General features: G+C 40.6%; 1 protein-coding gene across 1 annotated transcript in view; it reads right to left on the reverse strand.

The window, feature by feature from the left end:
- macrod2 (mono-ADP ribosylhydrolase 2) overlaps window positions 1–23,455 on the reverse strand; it is a 413,397-nt gene that overhangs the window by 80,113 nt on the left and 309,829 nt on the right. Inside the window, exons 7-8 of the mRNA XM_085297273.1 lie at window positions 18,236–18,266; window positions 7,246–7,319 (exon numbers count right to left, since the gene is read on the reverse strand). Of these exons, the coding sequence (XP_085153399.1) occupies window positions 7,246–7,319; window positions 18,236–18,266 (105 nt within the window). The remainder of the gene's footprint in view (window positions 1–7,245; window positions 7,320–18,235; window positions 18,267–23,455) is intronic.

Genomic DNA, 23,455 nt, shown 5'->3' on the forward strand with positions numbered 1-23,455 from the left:
ATCCCCCTTTGAGATGGTGAGAGATATGGCCCATTCCCCCTAATCACATGCCAGAGACTGTGCAATCACACAGCAACAGCTAAAGTAATCACTGTGGTGGTCTCCACCCTCCTCCCTGAACCGAGCCCCAATCCTACAACATCGGTAGCACTGGGAAGGCCTGCTTATGTGATGCTCATACAGAAACGGACACACAGCTGCCTGTAGAACTGGACCCCAATACTCACAGTGAGAGCGTGTTTGTTGATGGGATGGTGGATAATGACTAGCTGTGAATGGCGAAAGAGCAGTGAACTCATGCAGCTACAAATATTTGAACAAGAAGGTTGAACATTGTTAGGTGCTTAGCTCTTGCCTTTCAGCGTCTGAACCCTCGACTAAATGCTGCAGTACATTAACTCACATGTTGCCACATGGTGCAAGCAACCAATGTCCAGCGTCTTTTATTTCTTTCATGATAGTTTTTAAGACAATGCTTTTGTTTATAGAACATAATACATAAGTATGCTAATACGAAAAAAAGAAAGCATACCAACCTGATAACTACAAACAGTTAAGCTGCTGAAATTGATTAGCTTACTGAGTACAAATCAGCCATCTTTCTCTTCTTCTGGTAGTTGGGTAATGATGTTGCTTACTGTATCAAAGCAAGGTGTGTTTGCTATATTTAATTATGGACTATTATGCCTTGCTACATCTCAGAACTTTTAAAATTTGCATGCTCCTCCTCCAAATATAATTGGTAGATGAACTGGTATTTAAATTGTGCTTTTCTACACTAAACCAACACTCAAAGCCCTTTTAATTACAAGCCACACTCATGCTGTGATGAATGTATTTTGGACAACTGGTCCTTTGTCTTGCCCAAGGATAGTTAGACATCAAGCCAACAACCTTCCAACTGGCAGACGGCCCGCACCACCTCCATATATATAGATGCCCCCCAAATATAGTGAACGTACTGTATATACTTACACTGAGTTGCAGGAGATAATGAACTGCTTAAATAATATGTATTCCATTAACATCTGATTTTAAGAATTCAGACTTGCTATATACAATGCAAATGCATGCAACTGTTTTACAAGTTGGATGCTTTACTGTCCACATCCACTTCATAACCAAGTGTTTACAAGTTTCTTTTGCAGTATCGGCGCACACTTCGTTACAGAAGCAATGCTAAGCAAGGTTATTTGTGTGTTCCAGACTTCATGGCTCAGTATCAGCACTAGTGAGTGAGAGGACAGTGGAGTAGTCACAGTGTTTCCCATCCTTTTCTGCAGGTCACAGATAGACTACGTAATTATCGTCTGTAATGAGCATTCTTGTGACAACACAGCCGACGATTTTGTTGTTGTTGTTTTTGTTGTCGTCTGAATTTGCAGTACACGACCCGGCTTACTCCTAACACTGCAAACACACATACACAGACAAAGCACCTCCACGGTAAAGGTCTCCATGCTTCAGCATGGGGCGCCGTGGTGTAAAATTGTCTTCAAATAGAGCGAATGAACTACTTGGACTTTGATGAGTCTCCTGTCCTCCTCTGAACCAATAGCTCGACCCACTCTTGCTTTATCACGGTGTGCCAGCCTACCGCTATCTGCGCTACACTAAATCAATTAGCATGTCATTAAGATAGCTTGTTCCAGCACAGTAAGCATGGAGTGGCACTACAGTATCTACAGGACCAGAAAGAGCTGAATTCAGAGGGCATCATATCTTACTGTCCATGTGTCAGAGTGCAGTGGGCTGTGTTTATTGGTGGGCTCGGTGCATGTGTAAAAGAGCACCTGGTTATGGAAGACGTCAGTTTCCAACTTCAAAAACATTGAGGGCTTTCTAGTCGTGCATAAAGAGTTAACATTGTTTTAAGCCTCAGAAATAGGTAGAGCCCATAAAGACAAGTGTGCATTATTGCAGAAGGTGCTACTTGTTAATAAGTTCTGTAATCTGCATTAACGGCCACGGCGATTTAAGTACTTAAGTCGTCACAAACAGCTTATCCATTACTTTCTGAGTGAGATGCAATCAATTCTGTGAGTAGAGTAGAGCTATATTTATTCTTTTATTATTCGTTTGACTCTAAGTGGGGACAGAACATTAATGGAGAATTCAATATTAATCTCCCTCAGTACAGAAAACTCTCAGTCATCTTGCATCAGATACTAAGGTGATCATTCTGCAATTACCAGGAGTAAAGCAACACCTTGGTCTTTGGGCAGAGATAAAGATGATAGGCTTAATCCTCATTCGTGCAGAAAAAGGATTTCTCTCTGATGGTAAGAGCTTCATGCAACCGTTTAGATAAACACTGAAAATACAGTAACATTTGATCTTCATAATAAACTTTTTTTTAAAAATCCCTGACAGCGAGAGGACTTTATCAAAGCTGCGGCTCGCTCTGCAGATAACAGAGCTAAAAGCAAAAGATGTAAAAATTAACTTTGAAGAGTGTCGGTTTACAAACTGAATGTATCATCTTAAATCTATTTAAACACTGAAACTAGGAGTATATAACTTCACCAACCTGAGGTCAAGGGAATCAAAGGGCACACGCCATATTATCCAGAGTGAGTGAGATAATAAAATTGTCAGATCATAAAAGCCATAAAAGATCCATTCTACTGCCGTGGTCCAAATAGCTGCCACTAATGTATTAGACTACATGGTATGCATTAGCACTGGTGCCAGTAAAGTAATTCTCTCAGAGAGAAAACTATTAAGGCATTCATATACTCACTCTAAAGCATTTTCCCGGGAAAATCTGCAGGTGTTTGACAGACACGCATAGAGGAGGAATGCTTTTCTCGGAGGTCAAGCTGAGCTCCTCCATCCACACGAGACAGTATATCATGTGGATGCAGAATTGAGTGGTTAGGCATGTTCTTCTGATCAGGCCGTGTCTCCCTGATGCTCCCAGTCACAGCAAACAATTCAAAGGGGCTAGACGCTGACTTCAAAAGACCACGCTGGCTTTGAACACTATGCCAGTTGCACAGCCCATTAGTGGCACATCAGCATCCTCAAGGCATGCAGGGAGCAAATTTGAGCAAATCACCATCGACTACAGATGCATCATTTGGCAAAGAGTTTTCACTGGATACCAGACAATAAAAAAACACCATGAAGAGGCAATGCAGCAACATAGAGCTCAAGTACCACCCCACTTAGTAGCAGCTTTTGCTTCAATTGCTCTTGGGTCTCAAAGTATTTTCTCATAAAGGGCTTTGTTCATAACTTGAAGCTGAAATGACTGTTTCTGCTGTATTTTCTTTGGCTCTTATTCAAATGGATATCGAGGCCCATAATGTGCCTATTTTTTCCTTCATTATATGATATGTAAACAAGACTAATATATACACATACATGTAGACACAAACAACACTAACATCATTATTCAGCCTGTCTTTCACACACTGAATGAAAGCTTATTGATATCGGTGATTTTGATAAAGAAGTTGGTATTATCTTATTATAAAAAAGCTCAAATTTCTCACAACCGATAAAGCGATCATTTATTTTAAATCTGTTCCCCTGTTTCAGCCTTTTAGAAAGTCGAATAAAATTGATCTTCTCTGATATTTAAAAAAAAAAAGCTGACTGGATGAGGCTAATGGAACGAAAACTCTGTCTCGATTTTTTTGGTCTCTCTTTTGGGGAATTCATTACCGTCATAACTGTCACGTATAGGAGACAACAAGCAAGCACCATATATTTAATATACTGTCTGCTTACCCAGCATGCCAGATAAAAATGGTCGCAACGTTTAGATTTTCTAAATACGAACCACACAATATAGCCATCGTAACAGCAACCATCCATCTTATTCAACCGAATGACAATGAAAGCCTCAAAGTTGACATGTTGCAGCTCCATCTGCCAAAACCCAGACAGGCTCCTAAGCTGATACGCATTCACGCAGAAAACCACAACCATACAAAGCATACAAAATATTGCATTTATTCGTAACAGACACTTGACATTTGTCACAGAGTCTACAGCCTTAGCTTGAGATGGAATTTATTATCAGGTGTCTTAAATGACAAATGCTACTAAGGTAAACAGATCATTGACAGAACAGGAAATAGGATGTAAACACCTGTTTTGGGAGCATCATTGGCACAGTGGAGTGCTTAATACTAAAGCCCAAACCAGAGTAATGTTGAAAGGTGAAATCTCTACACATCAATTCTGTCCTGAGCAGCACAGTGCAGCAGAGCTTATTACAGACTCTCAATCTGTCTCAAGTGTTCAGACTATGTCAGTAATGCTGGGCTGCGGGGCCCTCGAAACGCTTCATTAAAAAGCTTGGCTATCCAGAGCACATCCGTGGCAGCCAAATAAAGTGTCAGACCGCATTTTTCATCTGCAGATTAAACCTATGTAAGCCTGAATTAAACCAAATTAGATCTGAAAATGAGAAATAAACCAAAGCCAGATGAGTGGAGAGGCATGTCTGCTGTGAGCCGGGGGGAAACCGCTCAAAGGCCATATGGAGGAGTGGGTCTCTAGGATGTCACTGCCTTGGCCCCTTATGTACTTTTTGAAGTCATTAGAGCTTTATGGTCTGTTGTTTACAAATACAAATTCTGTTTCATTAATTCACATGGAATATACGGGGAAGCAGGGACTGAGCCCCTTATTCTTTCATCTGTTATGATCTAAAGAATCAGTTCAGCACTCAAGTATCTCTAGATTAAAGGATCTGTTCTCCCTGACCACATTGAGGCTGTTTATTCCTCCACAATGGAAGTCTAGGTGCTTTCAAGAGTGAGTTTCAATCTCGAATTGGGGCCTTTGTGTGTGGCTGAGTGCATTAGGGCTACACTTTGCTGGCCCGGTAGATAAACTTTCTGTTAATCAATCACACAGTGTCCCGTTCTTTGTTTTCTTTTCATTCTATCTTCCCATCAAGCCCTGCACACACCCAAACATGCACACACACCGTACACACACAAAGTCTTCTGCCACCTGACGTTACTGTCTTCTCAGACTTCTATGTGGACAATTACAGATCAATAGCTGCTTGTGACTAAAACCTGCCAGATTCGAATGCCTATAAACTGGTTGCTGTCTACACTTTTACCCTGGCCACGTTAGACGCTCAGCCAACCCACTGTGCTAAAATTCAGCCACACGGTATCTTCTACAAAACATGGCCCCGAGATGACTTGATTCTGTAGACGCCTACAACACAGACTGAGCGTACAGAGCTGGAGATGAGCCGGCATCGCATGCAACTTTGCACACAACCTCTGGATTGCCTTTGAAGCGAAACTGAGAAAGCGAAACTTGTAGAATACTGTACTTTCAAGACTTTGATTGAAAATGTCTTTACGCATGGTAAACAACTGCCCATTCACAATTTTCGAGTTGACAGCACCTAAAAACTGAATCATGTCAATTATCAATCATGCCAACACTGGGTGTGTCTATTGAGTAAATGTTACAGTGATAAATTGCTTTTCTAAACATAGAAAGAGGTATTCATCTTAAGATTTACTGCACTTCAAAACGCTCACATGCTTTTCCTTTGAGCATTGAGAATTCTATTAGACATGTATTTGGATTCTTCCTGAGCTCTTCAAACAAACAAAATAAAAAAAACATAATCACATCATGCATCCTTCTTTGTGGTACACGAAGATTAACAAAACGCCAGGCAACCGTGAATGAATCTGAATCTGCAAGGAAGCCCTCCTGTGCACGTCCATGTTATGCTGTGCTTCTGGGTAAAATATATCGCTATATTCTCCCAGATCTTATTAAAAGATCACTTTTGGTTTAGTTAGAGTTGAAGATCTACAGACTGTGCTCACAGTTTTGCCAAATACTGCTAAGGGAAGCCTCCGCAGATGTCTCTCACGCCCCCTCCATCACTTGTAAAACATTTCAAACTTGTATGTGGAACATCACGACTACGAAAGTCAGCTTTGAACATTAGCTTGTTATTTACAGTCAGCAATAACCTGGTGGAAATCTTCTTTCTGCCAGAGGCTTGATGGATTCCCCAACTACATGCTACAGGAATCATCAGGCAGCGCGCAAGTGCACAACAACGGCAAAAATAATCAAGCAAGTCCGTATCGTTTGGCTGCTTGTTGAGAACATCCATAATACCAGCTGAAGGATGCTGCAGCACATCAAGCTGTGAGTTCTATAAAACACCTCAATCCAAAGTGACAGATATAAACAGTACCACAGTAAACAGAGACGACCCCCAAAGGTTAGCATCACTCACTGACTCACAAGCTGGCAAATGTTCTGCAAAGTCTTAAACAGTCTCCTGACAACTACAAATTTTTTTATCATCGTGGACTAAATATATATTAATCTGTTAAATATCACTTGAAAGTCACGATGCATGTAAACCACCGCCATAAAAGCCACATGCAGCTATCTCCTGAGTTATTATTTTACAACAGTCTCATGGATTTTGACCCTGTTAATTAGTACTAACACATTAGCAATTAATAAAGTACTTTATAAAGGCGATAGCACCCTGGGTGAAGAACTTAAAATTTCACAAAACAAGATTACAACTTGATAATCGGTTCCTATCTGACATCAAGTCCACAGTGTGTTGAAAGCGTGAAGCAGGAGCTCTGTCAGCGAGCATATCAGTGTTTTTCTCAGCGAGTAAAATAACCTTGGCGGTAAAGATTTTTCTTGCAAATGTGGCATACATTTTAGCTCTGCACAATGCAAATGGATGCATTACGGTCATTGCAAATGACAAGAGACGCAACAGATAAAAATTGAAGATGATTGTCTGCTTTCAAGATTTTACCGTTCGTTTAAGATAAACGTGTGAATTTGTGTTTTTGACCAGAGAAATGTGGTAGTGCAGCAGATCTGCATCTGAGCCTTCAGTTCTTGGAAGGCGTGATTATAATTTATCTAAAACAAATAACAATTTGAGATTATTCCATCTGATGTGTTTATGTTCTTCTGGGTTTGACAGCTCGTCCCAGCACTGACCAATTAAACAGTCAACAGACCATTTAAGACCCGATTAGACACAGACTGGCTTTTAATTTGATATGCATGCAGACCAAGCAAGGCAGGTGGATAAGATGTCTGTCTGAAACAGAGACGCATGACAATTGGAGTTCAGTGTTTCTGCTGTGGTCCAATCATCTCAGGTCACAGCAAATCGGCGAACGTGAGAAATAGGCGGTTACTTCACAAATGAGGAAGTGACCTCAGATCGACAACATGAATCATGCAGGCGTGTCCTACCTTATCAGGATTGTCTTCGATCCAGCGTTTTACTGTTTTCAAAGCAATGTCAGCTGCAGGCTCATTGGGAAAGCCTAGACATAAAAAAGGAAAACAAAAAAAAAGTGTCAATACCTGTTGTATACAACATGCAGATACCAGAGGGAGACAAAAACAGACAGGCAAACAAACAGAAACGGATATCTCCAAAGGTAATGGCATTTCTCCTTAAATCAATAGAAAGCAGCACAATCTGCTCGGCACTGGCAGATGAGCACAGCTGACCGTTCAACTGCTGTAGAAGTTTGTTGCCAGATGCAGGGTGAAAAGAAGTGCTATTTTTGGAGGGTGAGGAGAGCAAATACAAGCTACATGTAAAGACACATCTGCAAGCATCTGGAAGTATAAAGCCCTATTCAAGCCCTCACTTCAAGCAGAACTGATTAAGATTTTGTCTTGATGGGGACAATTACACTTAGACGTATGAACTTTTAAGCGATTTTATTTTACCCGCATGCCAGAGTAACCATAAAGGCAGCGTGCCTAACAAGCAATGTGGTTGTATTAACAACAACTGTGCGAGCTGTTGTGATTGTATCGATGGAAAAAAAAGATTGTAACTTTATTAATTTTTAATAAGGGAAGGCTTTGCTAGATGCTGATCTCAGGATCATTTGCTTCCACTGTAGACAACTTCCCAAGTGCAAACAATTAGAATGAGCTATTGACTATAAAACCCTTCGGGCCAGCCTTGCTAAGAGCTAAAGAGTAGACAGTATATGCCATTACCAAAAGAGCTGACAATCTGCTATAGAGCAGTGTTTCAGCTCTCTTCATTTCAAAGTAATAATAGTTGAGTTTGTTTGTCTGTGTCGTTCACACTGCTTGACTCAGGCACATTGATTTTAGATCCTCTGCACAAATGCACAAGTTAGTTTGCTGCTCTGTGAGTACAACCTTTACAGTTCAGTATGTCTAATTCAAAGACCGCAAGCTAACAGATAAACACAGCTTAATTTTTTCAGTCACAGTGACCCTCTTCAAGATTAAAAACTAGTCGCTCATCTATTGTACAATCCCTGACCTCTGTAAGGCACAACAGGTTATGGGAGACGGTGTCATAGTCTAACGAAAGAGGTCAGGAATTCAATTTCAACCCACATAAACTGATACAAGGGCCAAGCCATTCTTGTAGCCTGCCGGGTATTGAACATGCCACATTTTCAAACACTGTTCCTGTCCTGGGTCATTGCCATGACTGTAGTGCGCTATGACCTATGAAACAGCCTTATAAGCACTGCAACAACCTTTATTTATTATTATTATTATTATTATTATTATTATTATTATTATTATTATTAACCTTTAATCATTTAAGTCAGATGTAAAGAAAAATTAAAAGCCAGAAATCGCTAACCTTACATTTCCTCTACTCTTTCATCGCACTCTCTCAGACCACCTGCTGTCACAGTTTCTCAATAACTATTCTCTAAATGCTTCACATCAACTGCCTTGACAGTCAAGATATAGTGTGCAGTGCTTTAACCCTACCACCTTCACCCATCTGACTGCTGCTGATGTCTCTTTTCCTTACTGCTTCTCTTTCCCTCCCCTTCCACAGCTTGACAGGAGTGGCCGAATTACACCGAGGAGAGAAGAGGGGTTGACTCGCTGCCGAGCCCTTGCTGAGCTCCTGTTCAAGCTCTGGGTGAAGCAAGATGTGAGCTGCATACCGGCCAGCAGTGACAGCCAGTCTGCTTCTATGGCTCTGTTAGACAGTGTCTGCAGACAGTGCACAGCCCCGTTCACAGCTCCTGTCCTTCAAAAGATGCCCCGAGAGCTGTGTGCTCAGAACCTAATCCAGAATGCCAAATTGGTCTGCAGGTCACCTGGCTCTCCCTGTCTCCCAAGCACACTTAACCTTTCCAGTGATATAATTTCTTTTTTGTTTAAATGTTACCTTTTGGAAAAGTGCTACCACACCTATGAAGGAGTAACAACAGATCAAGTAACACAAGCCAACAGATGTGTAGATGACAAGAAAGCTTAAAAAAATAGATCCACAAAGAAAACACCAGCTGTTTAGGAAACCGCAGGAGAAAAAAGAGAGGTGTCGGAGAAGTAGAACACAAACAAATGAAACAAATAAGTAAATTGTTAAAATTGTAAATAACTGCCTTTGTGCTCTAGCTCTATTCATCTTAAGAGAGAGATAAACAGGCACACATTATATTTGGAGCTAAAAACAGGTCTAAATCTCGATAATAGTACATGCTGGTCACCAGAAGTGTGGATGGCACTGAGTACATTTAATCTATTCTATGTGGAGTTTCTACAAATGCTTTATTGATTCGAGAGCTATACCTATTAATCATAGCGGAGAAGAAAAGAGGGGCAGAGAGAGCAGTTAGCTGGAGAAATAATGAAAACAGTAACAGGAAGGTGAAATGATAGACTTGGTAGTCTATGTTGGACAGAGATTTAGATGGAAAGCCTGTAAAAGGTGTCAGAGCAGCTGAGGGCAGCCTGGCAGAACGATCCTGCTCAACTGCAACATCAAGGTCAATGGCAGCATTTCGAGAGCTCTCTCATCATTTGTCTCCTTCTGCAACTTTTAACTTTCACCACCTCTCCTCTCTTTGTCCATTTCAGCCTGGCCACGTACGTTGAAACGGCGAGACAGAAAAACTCTCGGTCCACACGTCCAAAAGAGTCTCTCTCAGACCTGCGAGTCACAGCAGGAGTGACAACCCCGCTTCCTGAATGATGTTCAGCTCTGACTCTTTTATATGCTCAAGTACGCACAAAATGACAGAGTTCAGTGTTTTACTTCTCCATCTTCTCCTTTCAACACCTCCTTCTCATTTTTTTTGCCATTTGCTGTGTTGAGAGTTCGGGAAAAACCAATCTGTCAGGTGGCGGGCAGCTGGCGTCGGGCGCAGTGATGGTGGGCCCTCCAGGGTCCCTGCTCTACTTGGCTCGGCTCTCACCTATGCTGGGAATATGCTCGGCTTTGGGAGATTTGTCTTAGTGAGGTGCACTAATGGGATATGTGCAGCACAGCGCCGCTGATGAGGGCTCAGGTGGCGCAGTGTTATTTCTGCTGAAGGCTCCTCTACTTCATCACCAGCACAGGGCGAGGAGAGGAGAGGGGAGAGAAACTTGCATGTACCGTGTAAATAAAAGGACACAACAACACTATTGCGTAACATTGGGATATGCAGTCAACAATTTTGACACTATAGCAGCTACAAGCCAAGTGTTCATCCAGTAATTTCATGCCTTTGACTTAAAGCAGCATCATTGAACTGTTCGAGAAGGACTGCTTAATTTCCTTTTAATTTCCTTTTAGTTAAAGCTTTATTTTTATCCCCATCTAGCAAGTTACATCCATCTTGCACGTATGCACACTTGCTTTGATGTAGCCAATCGACAGGATCTCCACCCTTTCTTTGCAAAGAAAGGGTGGAGACACTGGTCATATGCAAAAAGCACTTCTTGCATAAGTCCCTATGTCATTTTTCAGGCATATAGTAGGTTGTGTATTTTACATGAATAAAAACCAAAGAAAGTCCCTTGAGTTTGATGTTAAAGCTAAAAATTCAGATATTCTGTTCAGAATGCTAAACAAAAGCTCCCATCTCAATCGCAGTCAACTCTGTAACAGTTGGAAAATAGAAGTTCGTGGTCAAAAATATCCACTCAACTGTAACATGGGAGGAAAAAATATATATAAATGTGTACTCTGCCTTAGGGGAAATTTTGGCTTTAAGAACAAGCAGGCCCATTGCTCTGACTGTTGCCAGCATGGCAGCTCTTTCACATCCTAAATTGACTTTAACTCAACTTTCAGAGTTAACTTTTGCAACAAACTTGTACAGCTAAGGTGTTTTTTCCTGTGGTGAGAAGTGGATGCATCACCTGATAAAGTGAGCAGTAGAAAGTCAACAAGTTGAATACATGTCCGGGCTATGTTACATTCCCATTTTTTATTTGCAAATGCATGGGTAGCCTTGTAGGCGCACACTGCAGATCACACCACTTTTGCTTTTCCTGAGTGGGCTTATATTGTGCAGAGAATACCACAGCCTGCTGTTATTTTAGGGCTTCATTATTTCTAGTGTTTCTTTCTCTCTCTCTCTCTCTCTTTTTAGCACCTAGTCTTCTGATTTTTTTATTTTTATTTGCAAGGATATGGTGCCAACAGATAACAGAAATGGTGAAGTCTGATAAACTGAGGCTGTATGATGTTTGAATTCCTCAGAAATACAGAAAGTGCAGGTTTTCTCCCCTTGAGGCAGAAACCGTATTGTTGGTTCCACTCTCCTTCTCCACAGCTGTAGCTGGTCAAGTTCATGTCTCAACACTCGTCATTCATTTTGATGAGCTGTCTACCTTAAAGCTGTATATAGCCCGAGGCTGAGTTAGCTGGGGCTGGCAAACTCACCACAGGTGTTGGAATGACAGTAAACTACCATAGCGCAAAAAAACCAAGCACAAAACAAACATGCGAATGTTTGACCATGCGTAATATTCTGAATCACCAGGTATACATTTCTAGTTAAGTATTGTGTATTTTTTTTAATTAGTGTTATTACTTCTCAGCTCCATTTTTCTCTTTTTGTAACATGTAATTGCTCCTTTCATAGCTGTATTTTTAACAACAGTAATAAAGCAATTTCCCTGCAGGGATCAATACAGTTTTTTTTCCTGATTCTTCTTATTATTATATTATGTTTGGAACAGTGATCTGTACTTGTTTTAAAGGTCTTTGGCAAGATAACGCCTCACAGCTTTCCTTGAAATATCTTAATAGTATTTTTTATTAAAAAAAGGACTTTTTATTGCTGTTGTTTTCAATAAAATGTTGATAGCTTTAGTGCTATTATTAAAGATAGCTGTAATAAGAGACAGGCAGGCTGGAATCATTTAAGCTCAGTATAAAACAATGTAGATTAGGTGGATGTGGTTTGAACAGTAGAAAATCATTAAGCGTAGCACAGCTGAGCTCTGCTCTAGTTGGAGGCATCAATGCTGTGCGTTCATCTGAAAAGTGAGCGGGGGAACAGGGTAGTCACCCCATCAGGGCCCAGTGGAGAGGTGAGTTGACCCGGGGTGGAGGACAGAGTAGCGCCCCAGGACTCTAGACGCCATTGCGTGGGTGTCAAATGGCCCGGAGCTGCTCCTACACTAACACTGGGACACGACAGCAGGGCTGTGACCATGACCGACTTTGCAGCCCACAGAAGGAGACAGAGACAAAGAGGGATGGGAGGGTGTAATGTGAGGAAGAGAGGCAGGGGAGGGGGGGAAAGAGGTGAGAAGAAAGAGGGCAGAGCACAACAGCTGATGACCTTCCTTGGAAATAATCCATGTAGGTGATAGCATGCTTTGTCCTACATGCTAAAATTAACACCCGACGTTTTACTTTGTAAAAACATTCTGAGAAGTTTGTGGAATGAAAAAGTTTAATGCTCGAACAAGTTTCACAAACCCTTAAATCTATTGTCCTGTGGGTGGGAGGTGTTTTTACATTTGGCTTATCATCTGTGAAAAGTGCTGAGAACAAATGCACATTGGGCCACGGAGAACTTGCTTTCTTTGAGCACACACTCTGCTGCCCACTGATACAACATATTGCTCCTACTGTATGTGCCTTGAAATACCAAAAACCCAGCTAGATTAGGCTTCATGTATTTTGAGAGAAGGGGGAACCTGCCTGGGCCATTTCTGGCAAGCTAGCAGCAAGCAATCACTGTTTAAAGATAAGGTGCATGAATGTCTCCAGCCCTCCTAATCCTAGACAGGGATAAAGAGAGCCAGACCATGATGCTGGTTAGAGAAAAAAAAATCTTAGCTGCTTGACACCTTTGATCTGGACGGTACAGCGGGATGGCAGTGTGGACATACCAGTAGAGCTTTGGTGGATTACATCCACATATCTCCCACAGCCACCAGTCAGTGCTAAAAGTCCTTTGTCAACAAATCTCGGATCAGTTACAGAGACAGATGAGCCAGAGGTGAGGGGTTAGCAGTAAACAGGAAGATATTTGTCCAAAGAAGAGAAGCAGCTTTGCCACATCAAGCGCCTCTGATTCTTTTGATAGCGTTATAAATACATGCGTGCAATGGCTTCTTATCCAGCAAACAGCAGAAGTAATATACGTGTCCTTGCTTATAAACTGCATGCCTCATTATGGGGTTGTTGAAAAGTGCTTTTTCAGCACTGCCTAAGACCTGATCTGCACAAGGTGCAAAAGTCTAAAATGCATCTGAAAATAGTTGTTTTTTCATATGATTTTCCTTGTATGGCTAATAAGACAGACTTGTCAGGGAGAACTAGAGACAAGAGGATGCATAGGAGGAAGGACAGAAAACAAAAGGATTGCAAAAGAGAAAATGACCTCTCTAAGTCGAGGTAGTTGGACTCTTGGCACTGATCCTGTGAGACGTTGAGAGGTGTCTCCTCCGTGGAAGGAATAATCCATTTAAACCCAGGTCGCACGGCTGTGATTGATGTGCAAACAGAAGCAGCACTTAATAACCTCTATCATGCTGGGTGACCTCGTGGCCCACGGTGGGCACCAGTTTGTTTATGGGTGGTACCTCCGACACACTATCGGTGCAGAAATTCTGTTGTGGCTAATGGGCCGGACTGAGGGATTGGACTGTCAGCGCAGTGTGATCTCTCATTTTTCTTTCCAAGCGTCTGAGGTACCCCCTGCACACCTCTACTACACCCAACCTCCCTGTTCTGCCATCATCTGTCAGTGGTGACTGAGTCTTCGGGAATATGGAGGCGTGAGAGAGGGTGTCAATTAGCATTAACTTTCCCTGACAAATCTGTTTGTCTCACCACAATGGCCTTGGATAACTTGTTCCTGATTCCTCTGTGTCACGATGTTTGGGGCACAGAATTTGTTTTCTTGCTCCAGTTCAAGTGCAGAAATAGGTCAAGCACGTGTACATAAGCATAGTACCTGCATGACCGTGAACGCATACTCAAAATGATGCACATTCAACAGAGACAGAAAGAGATTTCTTTTTTTAGAAAAAAATCACAGGCAAACATCGGGATCGGGGAGATGTGACTTCCACGCTAAAGAGCTTTTGTTTATATTGCTAAAATGGAAGCTGACCTTAAAGGTTATCTAAAATGCACAGAAAATGTCAGAACTCCTGACAAGAGAGCAGAGGCCCTTTCAGAATATGGCAGTACTCAGGGGGCACGCAGAGGACTCGGAGAACAACAACACAGCTCTGTGCTATCTATACTGTACTTCCTTTGAAAGTCCCTCCTCTATTTGCCCTCTGCTGTGTGAAGATCTTTAGTCTTAATCAGCTGTTGTTCTGTGGAGATCTAGTTATGGATGCGCTAAGCTGTTTATTTATTAAACAGGCTGTTTAATCCCCCCCTCCCACTCCACTGCATGCTTGGCTCTGCACAGACCATCCTTTTGATGCGAGGGGGCTCCTGGTGGTGTGGTATGACAGGCTCCCACTGGCAGTGCAGCACACAGTAGCACAGTGAATGGCAATAAGTGGTGCCCTCGTCAGCGGCGCGCAGTACAAACAATGACCCCCACTCCACTCTCTCCCCTGCATGTATTTGCACTACCTTTGTGCCACTACAGCTACTCTACTCCATATTTTTGCTTATAACACAAAACACTGTATATAACCATTAGCTGATGCACTTCACTATACTTCTTGAATTCAGCTTGTTATGTAATTTGTTACGTCACGAGAAGTCAGACACTCGTGTTGTAGCTGCCGTCATAGGCAACTCTCGCATTTAAGTTCATTTTATTAGATATGTAAGGTTGAAACAATTAGTAGTTGAAATATTAAGAAATAAATCAATAGTAATTCATGTTTTGTTCATTGGATTTATATGTTTAAATGTGTTATTTTTACTAATTGTGCAATTAGATAGGAACCTTTTCTATAGTGCCGTCTGTTGTTGCTAAGAGGGTATTTTTGGCTGGCACACTCAGCAAGCTAATTGAGACGAGCCACGAGGTTTGCACGTCCACAGTAAGATAGTAAATAGTAAGATAAATAAAAGAGTGCCTTTTTTGGACCTCCCCACGATGTAAGGATTAAAGTTTTATTCCCTTTGAGTGAGGCCAATGAGGTAAATGTTTTCTTTTGTTTATTTTCGTTGTATGTAAATATGCTAGTGTTGCGTGATATTCTAGTGCAATTACCGCAGTGTGAGGTGTAATGTGTATTTTATTGATTGTTTTGTTGGAATGTTTCGCCATATATAATGCTTAGGGGCTTTATTAAGAATATTCATTTAAGTTTGTATTTCTTTTTAGTTCTGACGGCATTGTATCGGCTGTGGTTGGACATCATTACAGGTTAAGGCATGTCGAAGAATCCTCCTGTCCGAAATAAATGTCAGTTAAAACACAAGGAACAAGTTGAGCTTTATTATGACTCGAGGGGAGTAACACGTGTTTAAGCGGATAACATATATTTTGCAGGAAGAGGAAGGAGAGTGGACTAAAAAAAGAAGAAGCCCCTGTGAGATGTGTGCATCGGCAGGTGGAACGAAACATAACATCGCAGAAAAGATGTGTGTGTGTGTGAACTGCAAAAAAGTGACAGGGGGAATTTATTCAAAATCCCAAATGGGAAGTGTTCTATCAAGAGCATAATTAAACGTCTTGTGATTTATGAGCACGCTTTACTAAAGACTGGTCTTTATTAACACACATATGCAATAGCGCGTGTCAGGATAGCTCGCCACTCGGACTATCTTTTATCTATGCCGGGCAGTTTCAGCTAGTTTAATGAGCACTGCCAAAGTTTATCAGGCTCTATAATCAGTACTTTGCGTGTAGTATTTCAGAGTGCAACAGCTGGCAGTTAGTTATAGTCCAGGTTTGATAAAGGCAGAGGAGTAATGGCTTTGGTTGGAGAGAAAAACAAACAGATGTAAGGTACCCAGCATGTGGGCAGAGGCTTTTTTTTAATGTTCCCCAGGGGCTGTAGATGAATCATTTTATTTTTGCATACTGTCTACAGTTGGAAATCAAAACACAAAACTCAGACTAAAACTTAATTACTTTGTTTTTCATTAGACGTTTAAAAAAACCCAAAGAAATATGGAAAGGTAGAGGCTTCTGTGCTTTCACTAACGGACTAGGACTGCATCAATAACTAACAGGTTTAATCAATAACCAAACTGTCATTTTTCATACAGAAACAGTTTCCAACCATAGTCGTGAAAATTAGCTCATCCGGTTTGATCTGTGTCTTCACATCACATGTGACATGTTTGTTCAGGACATGAAACGGCAGCACAAATCTCTGGCATGTCAACTGGAAACCGCCTGAGTATAATCACAGCTGAATGCACCTCTCAAGCGTCTGCACAGATGATTTTCAGGGTGTGTTTTACCAGCTGAATGCACTCTGTTTGCAAGTTATGGCAAATACTCTAGCACTGTAGAGACATGTGCCGCTGAAATGCACAGCAAATCACAAATAAGGTGCTCAACTGTCACTGATTATCAACATTTCATCATTTTCTTTATGAGCTGTGACCGGATAGTTGCACCGACTCACATGTGCACTACAGTCCAGTCCCTAGCTTTTAATTAAATCCAGTCAGTGGCTGTTGATGCTTCGCTTACAGTTTGAGATACGGCTTCAAATGTCTGCATTTTAAATAAAAAACCAGCATCAGGTCTTAATAGCACACTCAAATAGCTCAGATGTGTCTGTGCTTATCTACACCAATGATGTTGTTTAAAAAATCCTTTTAAATTAAATTCACACAGTGAAACAGCTGTGGAAGTAAGCTGCAGTAGGTTTAGTAAATTAGGTAGCTTTTATGTAGCTTTATTAGAACAACAACAGCTGCATAGGTGTATATAATAAATCTGAGCGAGGTCAACCACATGAAGAATAGTACAGAAAGCACCGGAAATATAACTCCCCGACGTAAAATGGACAAAAAACAAGTATCATCTAAAATGATCTGAATTACCGAGGAATGTGAAAGGAACTATCCACCCTTTGGTGTCATACATTTTAATTATCTGGTTTTCTTTGCTGTTTTCAGAAGAAGGTTTCGAGGGCTTTTGAAACTTTTGTTAGTTTTGCTTTCTGAGTTCAATATGTCACTTTTGAATTCGCATTACACTCGGCACGTGGACATAATAAATGTTGTGTTGTATGCCTATTGAGAGCGCGAACAGTGCATGCACATATCTTGAGGAAACAGTGTTTGTAAAATTGGCAGCACCTCGTCTTGTGAAATGATCAGAGGCACTTATCGACTCTCATGAGATCCCTGCCTAAAGAAGTATAGACCCAGAATCATTTATCAGTTGTTGCCTCGCACTGGCATTTTTTTAAATTGGCAGAATACTGTAGGTATCTGCAATTACGCATAACTTTACAGAGCAGTTGTGGCTGCTTATGTGGAACTACATTGCTGCTAATAGTCAGTTGCAAACAACAGAAATTAGCATGTTAATTAATCCTTACACATTTGGCACCTACTGCAAGTATTGGAGCTGTATGCAAATTCATAAACTGTACAGTGTACGGTGTGGGGTAAAAACAGGCAATTTAAATGATCAAAAGAGTCAAAGAATCAACATGTTTTCTTGCATTTAACTTTTTTTTATCTTCAAAACTCAAAAATTCTGTTCATATCAACAAGTCTGGTTTCTTTTCAGTGTGACTTTAAGTGTAATGAGCACATCAGCTCTCTGCCAGCAATGCCTTGCAGCTTATTTGGCTTGATCTCATGAGGGTGCATAAGCAGTATTCAGTATTCTTCTACGTCCTGCCTTTGTGCAACATGGTTTAAGGTGAACTTGTTGGTATATTTAGTATTTATATCTAAGTAACCTCCGCCCTATGTGCATCATTTTAAAATATTCAGCCACAAACTGGGGAATATGAGCAGCTTGTTATCATTGAGTTGCACTGAAAGAACAAAGCAAATGGATAAAAACAGAAATAAAAGAAGGGAGACTGAGCTTACCGTAGATGCCTGTGGATATACATGGGAAGGCCTGCGCAAAGAGAGAGAGAGAGATGGAGAAAACAATCAGCATGATCACACAAATTAAGACAAAAGTAATTCCTCTTTGAAGCCAAACGTTTAATTTTGTAGCAGAGGAATTCAAACGTCATCTACTGAAATAAAATGTTGCACGACTGCACCCATCTGCGTTAAACTGTAACTATTGTCAGGCATCTACTGTACACTTGTATGATTGCCATTTACCGCGACTGCTTCACTTGTTTATTCCCAGGAGCAGCAATTTCCACTAACATTTGACGAATTCCCTGCAGTGACGATGCAGAAGTGTGTCGTAAACCATATTCCAGCTTCAATGCAAGATGCATAAATACAAATACTGAAGTGAAAAAGAACATTTTCACAGGACTCTGTGAAGTCCTGGGAAAAACTACAGTACAAAACAAGATTCAATAATTTGTTTGGGCATTGACTGGCCCATTACAATACCCTGATTCTTTTCTTTATCAGCCATTCTGTTGTTGCTGGGCTTTGGATGACACTTTGAATACTGGCCAAGCTTTAACTGTTGGATAATTATCCTCACGTGTGAAAACGTTGGTGTCCAGAGTTCATGGCTGACTCAAAGACCACAAGAGTCCAAAATCCTGTGGCTGCAGAATAAGCCCAAATCATCACCCCTCCATCATTGTGCTTGACCGTTGGTATGATGTGTTTGTGCTGATATGTTGGGCCAGAAATGATGTTGTGCATTATGACCAACAGCTCCACATTTTCCTCATCATACTGCAATGCTCTTTTTAGAGAAAAGACAACCCTCCTCCTGACAACCCTGCCAAACAAACCATACTTCTTCAGCTTTTTTGTAATTGTTCTGTCATGAACTTTAATATTTAACATGCTATCTGGGGACTGTAGAGTCTTAGATGCACTGCACAGCCTGACCTTGGGATGAATCTGCTAGGACGACCAGTCCTGGGAAGATTGTGTTAACAGACACCTGAATGCTCCAGACCAGCAAACTACCAAAGCACATTGCTGCTATTTACCCACTTTATTCCTACAGAAGATTAAGGATATACTTAATTTTCCACAGAACTGCATAGATACACAGTATACTTTTTGTTAGCATCCAAATAAAAGCTTATCAAACATCCCTCTTTACACACATATTTTATGTTTTTTAAGTTCCATCTTTGACTGTTATACCAATCACTGCATTATAATGCATGTATTATATGTATACTTGATGGCCAGTATAGCTCATTATGGAATAGTGGATTTCACATCTTATTAATCATGACTATCCAAATGAGATCGACCTTGTCTGTCACTTACTTTTAGTGTCTAAGGTTTAAGTGTCTTTGATGTCAATACACAGTCTGTGACTCGCAGACAAACAAACTTTATTGTGAGTAAAAATACAAACTGCCAGCAGTGACTCAGTTGTGTTAAAGTAGCAACAAGGGCATCCCAGCAGGAGGTTTTTTTAGTGCATGATGATAAAGCTAAACACAAAATCCCAGTAATCGCTGCCACATTTGGATCAATAGTACAAATCAATAATATAGCAGCCACCAAACTGCAGGAAAGCACATACACCAAACAAAAGAGACATGTGGAGAATGAGAAGAAGGATAAATAGAATTATCTTCATGACCCAAAGAGCCAAAACTAACACACATTTATTTATGGACGTCTTTTCCAAAAAGATTATAAAAAGTAACCACCTTGTAATAGTTCTGGCTTTGCAGCACTTTGCAGCAGACATATTATTCAAGCATGGCTTTATAGCTGAAAATAGTTTCATTACTCTTTACTTCTGTGAGCTAATATATTATGATACATAGGCCTTGCTATAAGCTCCCCTATTTCACATTCATCTTTTTAAGCATATTAATAAACACTAAAGAGAAAGAATTTTTTTCAAAGGTCCCATTTGTCCTCAAAACAAGCTGAATACGTGCTTTAGTTCTTGCATTCATCAAAAGGCGTGGCTACAACATTAATATAATAAGATGACAAATGAAGAAAAAAAAGGAAAATGTTTCCTCTAGCAGCTTATAAAGCTGGATGAATATAGAACAACAGAACAGCACAGAGATTAATCAAAGAATAACACCCGTACGTCAAGTTCTCTCAGTGCCAAAACTAAGCCCAACAGTTTGCTTTTCTCACACTGACCCTGTCAAGTTGCATTTAGAAACAGGCTGTTTCTATTAGCTGTGCCAAGATCGCTTCGTTTTAGAAATGAAAACACGATTAATAGATCTGAAAGAGAACGAACCATACATGTCTCCTCATAGAGTGATTATACAAATGCCTTAATCAACGCATTCATCTTCGAGCCGTTTCAACGTATAGCATTAAGAAAGCAAATAGTTAATTACAAGGACAAAAAAGATATTCAAAAATTTTTTTTGTTACTTCAAAGCATCACAACCTGTGACTCTAGCTTTGAAATGCAATGGTCTGTTTTTCCTTGGTTTGGTTTAAGAGGAAAGACTCTGTTTGCATTCTTATTTACCAGTTTTCAGGTTCCGCCTGTCAAGGTAAATCTTTCTTCTGTGGGCTGATTTAAATCTTTTACTGATGCTTTGACCTTTCCAGATGACTGTCTGGGTCTGACACAAACCACAGATGATGAAGCGTGGAAAAGCATGGCCGTTTTTAGCCCTGTGCCAGGCTCAGACCGTGGCACGCGCAGAGGCACACTGAGATTAAAAGTGCAAAACTGTCACGTATATCCTAACACAACAAACAATATTTCAAAGAATTACTGCGTGCAAATAGGATTACTTATAATAGACTGACTCATTAGAGGCACGGAAAATCAGAGTATCTCAATTATAAAAATTGATGACACTTTTACATATAGGCAATAGTCTATTGAAGCTGGAATCTAAATTACCCCAGCAGAAGAAAACGATATGAAGGACTATCATAATAAGGAAAGTTACTTCCTGTCAGTCAGCCAAGGTGATCCTGAGCCAGAAGCCTCGTTATCCTCTCTCAGCTTAAAGGCCAAAGTGTCAGTCACCTGACGTTGAACTTCTGCTCTGATTGCACCTTTAACATATAACAGGCTGTGGGAGTGACGGCCTATCAGCGTAATCAATTAAAATCCTTTTTATTAGTTCCTTGGCTGATCCATTAAAGGACTATTGATCACGCTGGTGTGAAATTGCACCAGGTAATCACTTAATGGGATGCTGTCAAAATGTGACACCACTGTGACACATTCATTTATTTGTTTGAAGGGCATTTGATTGCAAGAGGGAAAAGTAGTACACAGTAATGTGGAAAGATTTTAAGCACTTTACGAGGGTTAGATTCATATTCATCACTCAGCAACGTCAGGGAGTTGCCTAATCGGTCCAAAAATCAATCAGTAGCTCGACAATGACCCCAAGCATGCAGCCGGAGTGTTTTCTCAGATTCTCAAGGATCTCGAGGATGACATGGAGAGATAAACATTCAAAATATCTGCCAAATATTGTACCTCGAAACACTGCAGCCAGTGCCCAGAAAAGACCCTTTGCAAAACAATGACACAACCTATTTATCATAAAATGGGCTCAATTTTTAACCTAATATATAGGGAAACAATGGAAGAACTAGTATACAGATTTAATCTGCTTTAGTAACATATTCAGTCAAATTAATGCAGAGTGATGATTATGGCGAGAACCTTAGATGAAAATGAAATGCTACAACATGTCTGTGAACGTTCTCAGTCATCCAGGTCATCGTAGTCTAAGCAGCGTCTGGACTTCTTTAGGTTTCTTGAAGACGTTTCACTTCTCACCTGAGAAGCTTCTTCAGTTCTAAGAGCAACTGGTGGAGAGTCCCAGATTTTAAGCACTATGGGAGTGTCCCCAAGAGGGTCATGGACCCCCTATTGATCCTCTACTTAATCACACAAGCCAAGGTGTGAAAACGAGTGTGGGTCACAATCAGCCAAAGTTTCAGCTCACTGTGAAACCTAGCCCCACCCTATCATGTGATTTACTGAGGTCAAATGGCCCAGGATGTGAGTGGGTGTTAAGGCATTTGAGAAGGGATCTCAAAACTGGATTATAGATGGCAGACACTTGGTGTCGTAAGCCACCATCCCTGTTCAAAGATGGTCATTCACAGTGAACATAGATGGCTTCTTTCACCCCTCTTTCAAACCATCTGTCCTCTCTGTTCAAAATGTGAACATTGGCATTCTCGAAAAAGTGACTTCTAGTTTGAATGTTACAACATTCAAACTTCAGTTAGGTTTCATTTTTAAGCACCCCTCTGAAGGACACAGAGAAATGGTTCTGCAAAATGAAGGGCTTGTCTTTTTACAACTGCATTACATTGGCAATGACACGAAGAGCTCCTGACATGAGCTGCTGCTCATGTTCTTGATCAAACTTAATTTAGGTTGTGATCAATTTTCAACCACCAGATGCAGTTGATACAAGCCAGGTGATAATTTAATTAATGTTTTTAGATCGTAATATACATTAATTTAAGAAGGCAATGCATTTCAAAACCAGGTGACAGAGGATGCTAAGAGGAGTGACCAGCAGTTGAAGTACTTAAATTTCAAGCAACCATTTTCTGTCAAATGAATTAAATGCAAATCTGTCATTTGTCAACACAAACAAACAAACAAACAAACAAAAACCTGAACATTTAAATCAATGACAAAACAGATTTCATTATATCTGTATTCTACTCATTCTGTGAATTAGTCATTTTGAACATGTTACAATGTTAAAGAGTGCTTTACCATAAACACTCAAATTTAGAGAGCACAGGACAACCTGGCGATCAAGCAAAATACCTTAAATAGCCATCAGCATCACATCCATAAAAATTCATCTAGTTACACTAAATTGATCGCTCTTTGCTACTGTAGTGCAATTTTTGCAGTGAGACAGATGATAATGGTAGCTTTACCATGCCTATGCAGTTTTGGATTGAAAATATTTCGGAGAACGGTAGAAGAGATAAGGAAGAGCACGCTGAGCAGCAGGAAACACTAAGCGTCCATATGAAGGTGCAACAGCGGGAACCGAGTTACATAAAGAGAAAGGTCGATACTGTGATGATGTCATTGTTAATGCACATTATAAGACTTTGTCAGCAAAAATCATGCTGAAGCTCAATCTACTTTATATGGATCTATCAGGCAGTAAGCGTGCAGTGTAATATTTAAAACCAGTTTACTTTTATTTTTCA

The sequence above is a fragment of the Mchenga conophoros genome, linkage group LG13 (assembly GCF_057382185.1).
Source record: "Mchenga conophoros isolate Kocher_MC1m ecotype Shallow Benthic linkage group LG13, M_conophoros_male_GT1.1, whole genome shotgun sequence".
Classification (NCBI taxonomy): Eukaryota; Metazoa; Chordata; class Actinopteri; order Cichliformes; family Cichlidae; genus Mchenga; species Mchenga conophoros.